We start from the raw sequence: 16,228 nt of genomic DNA, 5'->3' as shown, positions 1-16,228 counted from the left end.
CAGTGCAAATACTATGTTGTCTTCAAAAATATGTACCTGTAAATATATGTATAGCCGAGTTAAAAGGTGAGGAATGTAGTAATTATGGTTTTATTTAGTGTAATGTACCTTTAAGAATAATACTTGTTAAGGAAGATCACATGATCTATAGTAACCAATAGGAGAGTAGCACAGGCTACCTCCATAGTCAATGTAGAGATGGAGTTGGAGTTGAAAGCACATGTTTAGTTGCTGTTGAGTATATTGTAAATAAACTTAATGTTTCCCCTCAAGAAGTGTTTGCAGATCAACCCTATCATTAATAGTACAACTCGGCCACCCTACACCAATGGGAAGGCCCATTTACTTTAGTAGAGAGGCCAGCAACTAGGGGGCACAGATTTAAAGTGATTGGGAGAAGGATTAGAGGGGAAATGAAGAAATATTTTTTCACCCAGAGGATTGTGGGGGTCTGGAACTCACTATCTGAAAGGGTAGTAGAGGCAGAAATTGTCAACTCCATTAAAAGGTGTCTGGATTTGCACCTCAAGTGCTGGAACCTCCAGGGCTACAGACCAAGTGCTGGAAAGTGGGATGAGGCTGGGTGGCTTGATTTTTGGCTGATGCAGACATGATGGGCAGAGTGGCCTCTTTCTGTGCTGCAAATTTTTCTACATATTCTAAATATCTGAACAGAAGGAATGTGGGGAGAGGCCTGAGGAGCGTCAGTACGTGAATTGCTTCTTAGGAGAGCCACGGTGGGCCGAATGGCCGCCTCCTGTGCTGTAAGGATTCTATGGAGAGAGAGAGAGATGCTTTTTCAGAGAGCAGATAAGGCCGAATAGCCTCATTCTGTGTTGTATGAGCTGATAACAAAGCTCTCGTCCCATCCAGGGCAGTGGTTCCCCCGCCGCTATTCCAGGTTGTAGCTTCTGCAGGAAGCTAGTTTGAAGAACACAGGCTTTGGCAGCCGAGTAGCGATCTTGGGTCTAATTTTTATAGGATGAAGTTTCAGGGAGCATTACACAGCAACGTCTGGGAGCGGATGCGGGTGCAGGGACTGGTGGGGTCTGTAGTTCGCACAAATCTGCTTCCTCAATAAACCCACAGTACAAATTCCACTTAAGTCCTTGAGGGAAGAAAGTTGGAAAATTGAGTTACCTTTTAGACCGCACGGTAAGGAGTAGGGAATGTTCTTTACCGCACTGGGAACCTCGGCTGCAGCTGAAAAGAGCAGCTACCCTTTTAATTATAATTAAGTGTTGAGAGCAAAATGCTCTCCGCAGCCTATTTTAGCGCCGTGGTGACTTGTAAAGTCTGCCGAGTGTTTTAAATAAGAGTGCAGCATTTATTGATCGATGCTGTCCCTGATGATTTGGCCAATGAGTTACTGTATTACCCTAGGGCGTAGACTGGTCATTTCTTCTGCAATACTTAGTGTTGAACTGACAGAAGGGTGAGACGCGTTGTTTTGCACGGGCACTATCGGTAATAAAAAGAAATAAGACTGTGTCAATGTCCTAACCCAGGAAGTGATTCCGGGGATGTGATAATCCGACATTGCTTTGCTGCTTTCACCTTCAGCCTAGGGGCCTTTCTGATTATTTCCAGTGATGCGAAAGATCTGTGGAAAATGCATACTTCCTTTGTGTTTTATTGCGTATATAAAAAAGGGTTTACAATCTATTTATGTAAAATCAACTTTTCAGTAATCAGATTAAGATAAAATTTGGAGTGTTTGCATTTTACTTATAAGGAATAGGTTATCGGGGTGGGGGGGGGGGGTGGGATGCAGATTTCAGGTTACTATCAGATCAGCCATGATCTTACTAAATGGCGGAGCAGGCTTGAGGGGCTGAATGGCCTACTCCTACTCCTTGTTTGTATAGGAATCCTGTCAAAAATTCACGTGATAAGTGGTTATATATTGAGGTGCATTCCATTGAAGATAACATAAGACTGAAAAACGCGTTGGAGGCAGCTGCAGTGCCTGAGGTTACCAGTCAGGTTACCACTGTGGCACAGGGATTAAGGGTGCAAACTGGAGTATTGTGTCCAGTCCTGGGGACTATGCTTTCGGAAGAATGTGAAGACTTTGTGCAGAAAAGATTCACGAGAATGGCACAGGGGATGAGGAACTTCAGTTAATGGATATATTGGAGGAGCTGGGACTTCTCCTTGGAGAAAAGAAGATTAAGAGGAGATTTGATAGAGGTGTTCAAAATCTTGAGGGGTCTGGGAAGTAGATAGAGAGAAACTATTCCAACTGGTGGTAAGGTTGAGAAACAGAGGTCACCAATTTTAAGGTGATTGGCAAAAGAAGCAACGATGACATGAGGAAAATCTTTCTTACTATGCAAGTGGTTAGGATCTGGAATGGACTGCCTGAATGTGGTTGAGGCGATTCAATCAAGGCCTCAAGGAGAATTGGATAATTATCTGAAAAGAAAAAAAATTGCCAGTCTACAGAGAAAAATGGGTGAGTTGCTCTCACAGAGACACAATGGGCTGAATGGCCTCCTTCTGTGCTGTAAACATTCTATGATTCTATTCTAAAGCTGGGGCTAATTTTAGTTCTGCTTTATGGCCAGTGTACATCAGTTCTAGGCTGTAATCAAAAACAATTTGCATTAAATAGCACCTATAACATAAAACATCCCCAGGGGGTTGACAGAAGCATTATAAAAAAAGCTGCTGAGCTATATAAGGAGATATAACAGGTCATAGTTATTTACGGCACAGAAGGAAGCCATTTGGCCCATTGAGTTCATGCCAGCTCTCCCTAAAACCAACCAGTCAGTTCCATTCCCCCGCTCGATGCCCAATGCCCTGCAAGTTTATTTCCTTCAGTCGCCCATCCAATTTAATTTTGAAACCATTGATGGCCCATGAGGGTGGTGCAAGCAGAAACAGAGAGTTCCAGGTCACCACTCGCTGCATAAAAAAGTTCTTCCTTCACATCCCCCCGCATCTCTTGCTCAAACTCTTAAATCTGCATCTCCTAGCCAGTGTACCATCAGCTAATGGAACGAGCTTTCCTTGTCTACCTGATCTAAGCCTGTCATAATCTTGTAGACCTCTATCAAAACTCCCCTCAATCTCCTTCACTTGAAGGAAAAACCCCAGCTTTTCCAACCTAACCTCGTAACTAAACCCCCCCACCCCCTGCCCATCTCTGGAACCATTCTGGTAAATCTCCTCTGCACCCTCTTAAGGACCCTTACATCTTTCCTAATGTGTGGTGACCAGAACTGGATACAATGCTCTGGTTGGGGCCTAACCCGGAATGGCCAGGAGTCTCCTGGAATCGGCATAAATCTTCTGGTGGCCAGAGAAAACATTGTGGGAGATTGGAATGCTGTTTTCTCAGTACATATATTCTGTATTTTCAGCATTCTCTGTTCTTGGTGTGTGTCACATGGACACATCTTCCAACTCAATTTGTGGCATGCTGCATTTTACTGTGCTTGTGCACAGAAACATGCAAGATTCCCTTCTGGTAGGTCCTGGCTAGAAATCCTTTCTTCACTGAATTTCAGTTACAGGCGTGCATGTGCTCGTGAGTTCTGTCTGCATTATAAAACAAACAGGTTTTAGTTGTGGCTGTTTTAGATTTATTGTGTGAAAAGTAACATCTTTGTCTCGCAAGACTTCATTTCCACTTTTAAAGTTCTCATGGAGCTTTGACTTCAGCAAGGTTTATTTGTGTACAGATGTGAAGGGCTTTTGAGAGTCTGTAAAAGAAACTGAATCATGTAAAAAAAACAAATTAAAAGTAGCTGAGATGATGAGAGATGTCAACATTTATAACATGGAACAGAAATGAGATCAGAAAAGAACAACATGCATCTGCAAGTTTTAATAGTTAAGGTGTTTATCTGTTTAGTGTGGTGAATAGTCATTGTTTTTGCTACTCTTTAAATGTAGCAAGTTGCAAATTCATTCTGTTGAGTGGATAGTTTTCAGATGCTGAATTTATTTCTCAATAAAATGGGTAGGTGACCTGCCCATTTTGAAGAGTTACTCACCGCCACCCCAAAACCGCTCGCACCACACCGCCAGGTTTCCGTGATGATACTGCTGCCAATATTTCCTGGAATGTGTCCAGCCTGGGTTGGCGACCCTAATAAAGGTTCAGGATAATTTCCCCACTTTAGTACTCAGTGCCTCTTTCTATGAAGCCCAAGATCCCATATGCTTTGCTAATCACTCTCAATATGTCCTGCGACCTTCAAAGATTGATGCACATGCACCCCCAGGTCCCTCTGTTCCTGCACACTTTTTAGAATTGTGCCATTAAGTCTACATTGCCTCTCCCGATTCCCTTCTGCCAAAGTGCATCATCTCACACTTCTAAAATGGTCAAAAGCTTGGTCAGAGAGAGACAATTTAAAGAGCAACTTAATTTATTCCCAAAATAGAATGTGCTTCTTATGTTAATGACTTGCTATAATTCTTTCCTTCCTAATGGTCTATGCATGAAGTGCTGTAATACTTAATCTTATGATGCTTTCAGTACTACTCTTGTAATTGAAATCTGTGAGACAGCCACCTCTCTTTGAAGTGGTCCTTAATCTGTCTTAACACCTAAGAACTGAAGTAGGGCATTCAGCCCTCAAGACTATTCCAGCATTCAATTAGATCATGGATGATCCTGTACCTCAACCCCATTTACCCACTTTTGACCCCTTGATGCCTTTAATAAGCAAAAATCTAATAATGAACTCAGTCTTGAAAGCTTCAGCTGACCCCAGCCTTTGGGGGAGAGAGATTTCCACTCGTGTGAAGAAATGCTTCCTGATTTTATGCCTGAACAGTTTAGCGCTAAATTTAAGATTCTGCCCTCTTGTTCTGAATTGCCTCACCAGAGGAAGTAGGATTGATGCAGCGAAACTATCAATCACTTTATGATTTTAAAAACCTCGATTAGAACAGCCTTTTATTCTCAAGGGACTACAAACCCTACAGCAACACAAACAAAATACTGCAGATGCTGGAAATCTGAATTGAAAACAGAAAATGCTGGAAATACTCAGCAGATCTGGCAACACCTGTGGAGAGAGAAATAGAGTTGACATTGCACAGAAGCTTCTAGACCTGCTGAGTATTACCAGCATTTCCTGTTGTTTATCCTAGTTTATGCTACATGTCCTCATAATAAATCCCTTTGAATCCTGGTATCATTCTGGTGGATCTGCACTATAATCCCTCCAAGGTCAGTACATCCTTCTTAAGGTGCAATGCCACATGGGCTTGCTTAGATCCAGTTTCATCTGTTTCCAAGATAGTAAAGTCCCAAAAATATTATTGAGATGAAAGAATTAGAGTGGAAATTGCCCTCCCCCTGCAACCAAACCAACACCCCACCACAAACTCTTAACTCCCATAACCAATCTGGTGGCTAACTCAGTGTTCAGCTATCACTGAGGAAGACCGTGCAATCACTGCAGGAGAGGAATTTGCTTGAAAGGTTTTCTCAGACTGGCTGGTTATGTACTGTTTGTGGGAAATTGTTCTGTGCGCACTGACTGTTACATTGACATCGTCGGCATCCTTCCATCTGTGTGAGATGGATGTGCAGCAAATCAAATCCATGGAGGACTTGCTTCATATGGTGCATTTTTGCTGATGGCTGCAGAGACTAATCCATGAGTGGCAGGTTCTGCCACAAGTTTTGCATATGCAGTGGTTAGTAGGTGCCCTTGTGAGTTGTTTTGGCGTTGTCATGTTGGCACATGCCAGCCCATAGGTGATGTTGCCATTTTCCTCTGTCATCAGCTAGTGTCCCCCAGATGTGAAAATCAGTGTTTAGCGTCTTTGTGTCACACTTGCAAGCATCCTTGAAACGGAGCTTTGGGCATCCTACTGGTCATTTGGCTCCAGCTACTTCTCCATATAGAAAATCCTTAGATATTGCACCATCTTTCATCCTGAGAATGTGCCTGAGCCAACAAAGCTGCTTCTGCTTGCTGAGCGTCAACAAACCTGTGAGCTTTGCCCATGAGAGGACTGCCATATTCAGCTACACAATGATGGTCACTGCACAAATAATTAAATGGATATGAATTGCTTTAGGTTGTCCTGCAGTTATAATGAGGCATTGTATAAATTTGCATTCTGTTATTCTTATATTTCCCATAATTACAAGGTACAGCACTTAATAAATTCAAGACTTTTCGGGGTAAATTTTGATATTGTCCCTGTGCCCAACATAAGTTTGCACGTGTACAATTTGAACCATGCTGAACTAAACTATATTTATGGGTTCAGCTTTTTGCATGATGTGCAATCACAGCTTCAGAAGGTAACTCAGAGCAAGTCCAAGTACAAAGCTGAGGAGTAACAAATAATGGCAGAAGAATTGCTGGCCAGATGGCAGACAGCTATAAGCAATGGTCCTCCCGTTTTGGGGAATGCTGGAGTTACTTTGGGCAGCTTTGTCATGTTGCTGTGGCTGTTTGTTAGGAAGAGAGATTAAAAAGCTGAAATAAAAACAGAACATGCTGGAAATACTCAGCAGGTCAGGCAGCATCTGGGGAGAGAAACAGAGCTAACGTTATTGTAAGGTGTTGGGAGTAGTTTGGTAGATCTTATTAAGGTATTCCTAGGTAATTCAACAGTAAATATTTATTAACTACTAGAAATTATATGCATAGGTAAAGGTCCAAACTAGGAGCTGTCTCCATGCTTGCTCCTACACATGGCTCTGTCCAACACATTAACTCCTAGGTGTGGGTCATATATAGAGACGAGCTCAGAGTTCATCTGCCTCGTAAAGAGCGAGAATAACCAACCCCCATCTATTACTATAATCAGGGAATCAGCAAAGAGCGATTCAATGCCAAAGAATGGAAAGACACCCAGATGCAAAAATAATCTCTGATTCAACAAAGTTTACTTGTGGTGATAGAGCCCATCACTCCTCCTACAGTCGTGAGAACAAGATATGGAAGGGTCATAAGGCCTCCGGACCGCCTGAACCTATGAACTCAGAGACCTGAGGTGGGGTAGATTGGGTAGTAGTAATGATGTAATACATGGGTTAAACTGGGATAACTTGTAAATACATTGGATAAAAACTTGGGGGGGGTGGGTGTATCATAATGGTCTGGCACAAAAGGGTTTACGTGGGACTGAGTACAGTACCTCCCACACGGTGATGTAAGTGAACACATGACCCACACCTAGGAGTCAGTGTCGTATTGGACAGAGCCATGTGCACAAGCATGCATGGAGACAGCTCCTAGTTTGGACCTTTACTGTGCCTATGTATATAGTTTCTAGTAGTTAATAAATATTTACTGTTGAACTACCTAAAACTATGAATACCTTAATAAGACCTACCGAACTTTGCCCAATACCTTACAGTAACCATCACTCTTCACTCTGGTGCTCTTTGGCCACTGTAACTTTCAAAGGATTTTGCCACGGAAAGCCAAAATGCTGGCCTGTTTTGGGGCAGTGCGTCCTTTTAATATGCAAGTCATGGTCCCATGATGCACATTGGACCACAAATGCCATTTTAGGCCAAAACAGGGCGGAGTATGAGCAGCCTGTTTCAGCTGGTAGTCCAATCGAACAAGAGCTCAAAGATGGTCCGAAGTAAATAAGGGGCTAGGAGGAGCCTCTGAGCTGGGTAGTACTAACCTGGGTTGCTGCAGCCTGGAGTTCCCTCTAACCTATTCTGTGAATCAGCGAGACCTTTCTCAGAGCTGATATTGGACCAGCCCAGAGGCGGGGGATGCTCCAGGTGCTCTTTTACTGCCCGCATACTTAGCAGGTATGGTAACGAGGCCCAGATCTCAAATAGACCAAGATTTCCTTTGGCATCTGCTGGTCAATCACTCAATAGTCAGAATCTAACCATTATGATTATTTCCACCTGCACCCACCCCCGCAACCAATGGCATAAATCCACATAACAATGACGTTCTCACTGTAACTGCAACACACACTGGACAATAGTCGATCACCAGTCAATACCATTTTGAGAGCTTTGCTTCACACCATCTTATTAAAATCTGGTTGGTTAAAATGTGGTTTTGCATGAATGTACAAACCCAGAAATATAAGCATAGGCCAGAACAAATCTATATTTTTATTTTGAAAGGTGTTTCATCAGTGACAGATGCAGATTTCAAACACTCTGTCTCAGCACTAAATAGACCTTAATTATAAATGGGACACATCAGCCCAGTACTCTGAAACTAAGGCAGTCTAAGCTAGTTTATAAAGAGAAATGCGTTCTGACTTTGGGTAATTCTGGGTTTAATTTGTTTAGATGCAGCAACATTTCTGCTCAAGTGGCTCTCATTTTCTTCCATTTAATATTTTGATAGTTAAGCTTTTCGAAAAAAATATTTAGCAATTACAATTCCTTCAGAAAGCCAATGTACTGCACACTAAAGGAGAGATTTCCATCATTGGGTTCTTCAGCCTGTAAGATTTTACACTTGCCAAAGCAATATCTCAGAGCAAATTCTGATGTTCCAATGAATGAAGCAATCAAATTACCAGAATTCGATAAAGCTGTCCTCAGCTTTACAAAGTCTATTTAATTCCATTTCTGATTCTAGCATTGCTGGCACAGTGTCAGTAATGATGGCAGTATAGCTTTCTGTAATGATACCTTGGTTTGTTGAATAACAGACATCGGGGTTTTCTTGATCTGCACACCCAGGGCTAAATGGTAGAATGCTAGGCAGTTCTTCATCAGACACCGTGTTTAAAATACAACCGGCTGAGGCTTGTCCGGACCATGCAAGATTTAAATATGCCACCTCCGGACAACTGAATTCAAGATTATTTAGATGAGACCTGCAGATTACTGCATCACAAGACAGATCTGAAATGTACTTTTCCATAGAGCTATAGAGGTCTACAGCACAGAAAAAGGCCCTTCGGCCCATCGAGTCTGCGCCAGTCAATCAAGTACCTAACTATTCTAATCCCATTTTCCAGCACTAGGCCCATAGCCTTGTATGCCATGGCATCGCAAGTGCACATCCAAATACTTCTTAAATGTTATGAGGGTTTCTGCCTCTACCACCCTTTCAGGCAGTGAGTTCCAGATTCCCACCACCCTTGGGTGAAAAAATTCTTCCTCACATCCCCTCTAAACCTCCTGCCCCTTACCTTAAATCTCTGCCCCCTGGTTATTGATCCCTCCACCAAGAGGAAAAGTTCCTTCCTGTCTATCCCATCTATGCCCCTCATAATTTTATACACCTCAATCATGTCCCCCCTCAATCTCCTCTGCTCCAAGGAAAATAGCCCCAGTCTATCCAATCTCTCCTCATAACTAAAACTCTCCAGCCCAGACAACATCCTGGTAAATCTCCTCTGCACTCTCTCTAGTGCAATCACATCCTTCCTATAATGCGGATTCCAGAACTGCACGCAATACTCTAGCTGTGGCCTAACCAGCGTTTTATACAGTTCCGCCGTAACCTCCCTGCTCTTATATTCTATGCCTCGGCTAATAAAGGTAAGTATCTCATATGCCTTCTTAACCACTTATCTACCTATCCTGCTACCTAAGGGACCGGTGGGCACACACACCAAGGTCCCTCTGACCCTCGGTACTTCCCAGGGTCCTACCATTCATCGTGTATTCCCGTGCCTTGTTTGTCCTGCCCAAGTGCATCACCTCACACTTTTCCGGATTAAATTCCATTTGCCACTGATCAGCCCATCTGACCAGCCCGTCTATATCCTCCTGTAATCTAAGGCTATCCTCCTCACTATTTACCACCCCACCAATTTCCGTGTCATCCGCGAACTTACTGATCAACCCTCCTACGTTCAAGTCTAAATCATTTATATATAACACAAACAGCAAGGGACCCAACACCGATCCCTGTGGAACCCCACTGGACACAGGCATCCAGTCACAAAAACACCCCTCAACCACCACCCTTTGCTTCCTGTCACTCAGCCAATTCTGGATCCAATTTGCCAAATTGCCTTGGATCCCATGGGCTCATACCTTCATTATCAGTCTCCCATGCGGGACCTTTATAAAAAGCCTTGCTGAAATCCAAGTGGACTACATCAAATGCATTGGCCTCATCTACACACCTGGTCACCTCTTTGAAAAATTCAATCAAATTGGTCAGACATGACCTCCCCTTAACAAAACATGCTGACTGTCCTTGATTGATCCCTGCTTCTCCAAGTGTAGGTTAATTCTGTCCCTCAGAATTGCTTCCAATAGTTTCCCCACCACTGAGGTTAGATTGACTCGCCTGTAGTTCCCTGGTTTATCCCTTCCTCCCTTCTTGAATAACGGTACCATATTGGTTGTCCTCCAGTCCTCTGGCACCTCTCCTGTGGACAGAGAGGTATTGAAAATTATTGCCAGCACCCCTGCTATCTCCTCCCTTGCCTCACTCAACAGCCTGGGATACATTTCACCCGGGCCTGGAGATTTATCTACTTTTAAGCCTGCCAGACCACTTAGAACCTCTTCCATTTCTATGCTAATTTCTTTAGCTCTCCTGTGAACACAAACTTCATAACTGCACAACTCAAATAACAAGATGGGAGAAATGGAAGAGGAAAATAAAGTTTGAGGATGAGAACATCGATGCATTATCAGTGCGGGAGCTTTTCTAGAGTGTAATGGGAAACGTTTTTGCTTATTTTGTTGAGTTTCTTTTCAGTTCAAGTCTTGCTGTCATTTCCATGCTTGCCTTCAGCCCACTGAGAAAAACTTCCAAAAAATTCTGGAGTTCATTCTTTAAAAGTTAAAGTTTTGAAAATCATTTTGGAAAGCAGATACTTTCAGTAAATTTGTTAACCTCAAGCTGAGACCGTCACTGTAGCTTTGAACAAGGATGTGTGTGCTGCTCCCTGTGCACAAATTGCAAGATTGATTGTTTTCTGAGAATAGAAAATATCATTGATCTACATTTTCACTAAATCACCCTTGGAGTAAAAGCTTTGTGCACAGGGAGCAGCACACACATCCTTGTTCAAAGCTACAGTGACGGTCTCAGCTTGAGGTTAACAAATTTACTGAAAGTATCTGTTTTCCAAAATGATTTTCAAAACTTTAACTTTTAAAGAATGAACTCCAGAATCTTTTGGAAGTCTTTCTCAGTGGGCTGAAGGCAAGCATGGAAATGACAGCAAGACTTGAACTGAAAAGAAACTCAGCAAAATAAGCAAAAACGTTTCCCCTTACACTCTAGAAAAGCTCCCGCACTGATAATGCATCGATGTTCTCATCCTCAAACTTTATTTTCCTCTTCCATTTCTCCCATCTTGTTATTTGAACTGTGCAGTTATAAAGTTTGTGTTCACAGGAGAGCTAATTAGCCCTCTTCTTTGATTGCCAACACAAGCAATTCAGAACCAGGGGGAAAAGCCTTAAAGTTAGATCCAGGTAAATTAGGGGTGACGTCACAAAACACAGAAACCTGGAACCCTGTCACCCCAAAAACTGTTGAGGCTGGGATCAATTGAAAATATTAAAACTGAGAGGGATATATTTTTATTAGGCAGGGGTATTAAGGGTTACAGAAACAAGTCAGGTAGATGGAGGTTAGATACAGATCAGCCATGATCCAATTGGATGATGGAACAAATTCAAGGGGCTAATTGTCCTCCCCTGTTCCTATCTTCCTAGTTCCAGGTAGAAGACTAATTGTAGCTTCCAACTTCAAAGAGAAACATCAACTACAAAAAATATTAATTATGAACATTTCTCACGTATACTGTCATGCTAAAATATAATTCATGACAACATTAATGTGCATCTAAAAACACAACTAAATCAAAATTTTGGTGTGGTGTGGCACTCTTTTTGGACTGCATAAAAGATAAACTTCAATGTAAACTCAGCATTTTTGGGATAGTGAAGTAAATGAGCCTGAGCCCTGAACTACGCAAAGCAGAGACTCCAACATTTTGCTGATTATACATATTGCATAGGGTTGTGAACAGTAGAAAACAGATAAACTAGTTGACTGGTAATTGGGGAAATGACTGGAAATAACATGAGAGAGAGCACAGAGAAGTATCAGGAGAAACAAACATATTAGGATTAAAAAGTAGTCTACTTGGTTTTACATGTTTTAAAAAAAGGTGCTCATCAAACCTAGGCCGTGATTTTTCGGCCGGTCACAGGCGGGACCTGTCGTGGGTGAGGCGGTGCCTCAGCCAGATGTCCATTAACTTGTGGTGGGACCGGAAGATCCAGGTGGTGGGCGGGTGCAGAAAATCCTGCCCCTAGGGTTCTGAGTTACTGAACAGGGGGATCTCAGTAGAATTAATACACCCGGCTGTATTTCCTACCACTGAATTCAGCATCTGGTGATTTTTCTGCTCACTAAAATGAAGGGGGTAAAATTTGTGGGATGGCAAGTTTTAATAAAGTCTCACATAGAAAGCTACAAAGCACAACGGAATAGGAGGGAAGCTTTTTAAATAGATAAGCGTTCTCTGACTTAGTTATTAAGGGAGAAACATCAACAGGGAGCGAGGTGTCTAGAAGAATACCACAAGTATTGGCTCATGTTTTTTGTTGTATATTAATGATTGAGATGAAGTTTGCTATGATATCACATTGCATAAGGTTATGAATAGTAGAGAACAGAAGACCAGTTACATCGAGGGTCAAAAGTGAGAAATGCCACTTTTTAAAAAAATTCATTCATAGGATGTGGGCGTCACTGGCTGGGCCAGAATTTATTGTCCATCCCTAATTGCCCTTGAGAAGGTGGTGGTGAGCTGCCTTCTTGAGCCGCTGCAGTCCATGTGGTGTAGGTACACACACAGTGCTGTTAGGGAGGGAGTTCCAGGATTTTGACCCAGCGACAGTGAAGGGACGGCGATATATTTCCAAGTCAGGATGGTGAATGACTTGGAGGGAAACTTCCAGGTGGTGGTGTTCCCATGTGTCTGCTGCTCTTGTCGTGGGTTTGGAAGGTGCTGTTCAAGGAACCTTGGTGGGTTCCTGCAATGCATCTTGTAAATGGTACACACTGCTGCCACTGTGCATCGGTGGTAGAGGAAGTGAAATGAATGTTTGTGGAAGGGGTGCCAATCAAGTGGGCTCCTTTGTCCTGGACGGTGTCAAGCTTTTTGAGTGTTGTTGGAGCTGCACTCACCTAGGCAAGTGGAGAGTATTCCATCATGCTCCTGACTTGTGCCTTGTAGTTGGTGCACAGGCTTTACGGAGTCAGGAGGTGAGTTACTCACCACAAGATCCCGAGCCTCTGACCTGCTCTCATAGCCACAGTATTTATATGCCTAGTCCAGTTCAGTTTATGGTCAGTGGCAACCCCCAGGATGTTGAAAGTAGGGGATTTCCCCCTGATTCCCATTGGCTCCAGTTTTGCTAGGATTCCTGGATGCCACACTTGGTCAAATGCGGCCTTGGTGTCAAGGGCAGTCACTCTCACCTCGCTTTGGGAGTTCAGCTCTTTTGTCCGTGTTTGAAACAAGGCTGTAATGAGGTCAGGACCTGAGTGACCCAAACTGAGTGCCGGTGAGCAGATTATTTCTAAGCAAGTGCCACTTGATAGCATGTTGATGACCCCTTCCATCACTTTACTGATGATGGAGAGTAGACTGATGGGGCGGTAATTGGCTGGATTGGATTTGTCCAGCTTTTTGTGGACGGAACATACTTGGGCAATTTTCCACATTGCTGGGTAGATGCCAGTGTTGTAGCTGAACCGCAACAGCTTGGCTAGGGGCATGGCAATTTCTGGGGCACAGAAGTCTTCAGTACTATTGCCAGAATATTGTCAGGGCCTATAGTCCTTGCCGTATGAAGTGCCTTCAGCCATTTCTTGATATCACGTGGACTGAATAGAATTGACTGATGACTGGCACCTGTGATGCTGGGGACCTCAGGTGGAGGCTGAGATGGATCATCCACTCGGCACTTCTGGCTGAAGATTTTTGCAAATGCTTTAGCTTTATCTTTTGCACTGCTGTGCTAGGCTGCTCCATCATTGAGATTGGGGGTATTTGTGGAGCCTCTTCCTCCAGTGAGCTGTTTAATTGTCCACCACTATTCACAACTGAGTGTGGCAGGACTGCAGAGCTTAGATCTGACCCATTGGATGTGGGATCGCTTAGCTCTGTCTATTGCATGCTGCTTATGCTGTTTGGCACGCAAGTAGTCTTGTGTTGTAGCTTCACCAAGTTGACACCTAATTTTTCGGTATGCCTGGTGTTACTCCTGGCAAGTTGTCCTGCACTCTTCATTGAACCAGGGTTGATCCCCTGGCTTGATGGTAATGATAGAGTGGGGGATATGCCAGGCCGTGAGGTTACAGCTTCTGGTTGAGTACAATTCTGCTGCTGCTGCTGATGGCACACAGTGCCTCATAGATGCTCAGTGTTGAGTTGCTAGATCTGCTTGAAATCTATCCCATTTAGCACGGTGGTAGTGTCACACAACATGATGGAGAGTATACTCAATGTGGAGACGGGACTTTGTATCCACAAGGACTATGTGGTTGTCACTCCTATCGATACTGCCATGGACAGATGCAGGCAGGTTGGTGAGGTAGAGGTCAAATATGTTTTTCCCTCTTGTTGGTTCCCTCACCACCTGCTGCAGACGCAATCGAGCAGCTATGTCCTTTAGGGCTCGGCCAGCTCGGTCAGTAGTGGTGCTACTGAGCCATTCTTGGCGAGGGACATTGAAGTCCCCCACCCAGATTACATTCGGTGCCCTTGCCACCCTCAGTGCTTCCTCCAAGTGATGTTCAACACGGAGGAGCACTGATTCATCAGCTGAAGGAGGGAGGTACATGGTAATCAGCAGGAGGTTTCCTTGCTCATGTTTGACCTGATGCCATGAAACTTCATGGGGTCCGGATTCGATGTTGAGGACCCCCAGGGCAACTCCCTCCCGGCTGTATACCACTGTGCCACCACCTCTGCTGGGTCTGTCCTGCCCATGGGACAGAACATACCCATGGATGGTGATGGTGGTGTCTGGGACATTGTCTGTAAGGTATTATGACTATAGGAGTATGACCATCTCAGGCTGTTGCTTGACTAGTCTGTGAGACAGCTCTCCCAATTTTGGCACTAGCCCCCAGATGTTAGTAAGGAGGACTTTGCAGGGTCGACAGAGCTGGGTTTGCTGTTGTTGTTTCCAGTGCCTAGGTCAATGCTGAGTGGTCTGTCCGGTTTCATTCCTTATAGACTTTGTAGCAGTTTGGTACAACTGGGTGGCTTGTTAGGCTATTTCAGAGGGCAGTTGAATGTCAACCATGTGCTTTAGGGCTGGAGTCACATGTGGGCCAGACCAGGTAAGGACGGTAGATTTCCTTCTCTAAAGGACATTGGAGAACCAGGTGGGTTTTTACAACAATTGACAATGGTTTCATAGACATCATTGAACTTTTAATTCCAGATTTTTATTGAATTCAAATTCCACCATCTGCTGTGGTGGGATTTGAACCTGGGTCCCCAGAGCATTAACCTGGGTCTCTGGATTACTAGTCCAGTTACAATACCATAATGCCAGTGCCTCCCCTTTAATATAGAAAAGTGCATGGTTAGAAAGCCAGGAAAGGGAAATGAAATAGCAGAAATACAACATAAATGGAAATAGATGGACAAGAAACTACACAGGAGCAGCATCTGGCAGTTTAACTGGAAAACACTCTTAAAACTGTCAGCACAGTGTGCACTTGCCATGAAGAGTGAAATAGGGGCTTCAAATGTATTGTTGGAGAGAGAGAACACAAGTCCCAATGAACACACCCCTCTGCTCCCTGACCTACACTGGCTTCATCAGTTTTAAAATTCACGGCCTTGCTTTCAAATCCCTCCATGGCCTAGCCCCACCCCCACCCCCCCAACTCTGTAACCTCCTCCAGCCCTACAACCCTCCGAAAAATCTACACTTCTTTAATTCTGGCCTCTTTAGCATTCCTGATATTAATTACTTCACCATTGGTGGTCATACCTTCAGCTGCCTGGACTCCAAGCTCTGGAATTCCCTCCCTCAGTCTTTCTGCCTCTCTACCTCTCTTTCCTCCTTTTTAAGATGCTCCTTAAAACCTACCGCTTTGACTAAGCTTGTTCATGTTATGCAGGTTATAAAGTTTGTGTTCATGGGAGAGCCTATTTGTTCTCATTTTCAGTTTGCTAATGCAAGCAACATCTTGTGGGGGAATTCAAAACCAGGGGGTCACCTGCCCTAATATCTCTCTATGTGGCTTGGTGTCAAATTTTGTTTTATAATGCCTCTATGAAACACTGTGGGACATTT

At 43.7% G+C, this 16,228-nt stretch overlaps 1 protein-coding gene across 3 annotated transcripts in view; it reads left to right on the top strand.

Moving 5' to 3' along the window:
* The first annotated feature begins 1,014 nt into the window (after positions 1–1,014).
* The window catches only part of bdh2 (3-hydroxybutyrate dehydrogenase, type 2), a 70,130-nt gene continuing 54,916 nt past the window's right edge, over positions 1,015–16,228 (top strand). For 2 of the 3 annotated variants that reach the window (XM_078564168.1, XM_078564341.1), the window contains exon 1: positions 2,102–2,458. In XM_078564168.1, the coding sequence (XP_078420294.1) occupies positions 2,356–2,458 (103 nt within the window). In that variant the 5' untranslated portion in view covers positions 2,102–2,355. Of the gene's footprint in view, positions 1,156–2,101; positions 2,459–16,228 lie in introns of those variants that run through there. The other variant, XM_078564255.1, reaches the window with a different exon arrangement.

The sequence above is a fragment of the Cetorhinus maximus genome, chromosome 1, assembly GCF_964194155.1.
Source record: "Cetorhinus maximus chromosome 1, sCetMax3.hap1.1, whole genome shotgun sequence".
Taxonomy (NCBI): Eukaryota; Metazoa; Chordata; class Chondrichthyes; order Lamniformes; family Cetorhinidae; genus Cetorhinus; species Cetorhinus maximus.
This window is presented reverse-complemented; position numbering and strand designations above follow the sequence as displayed.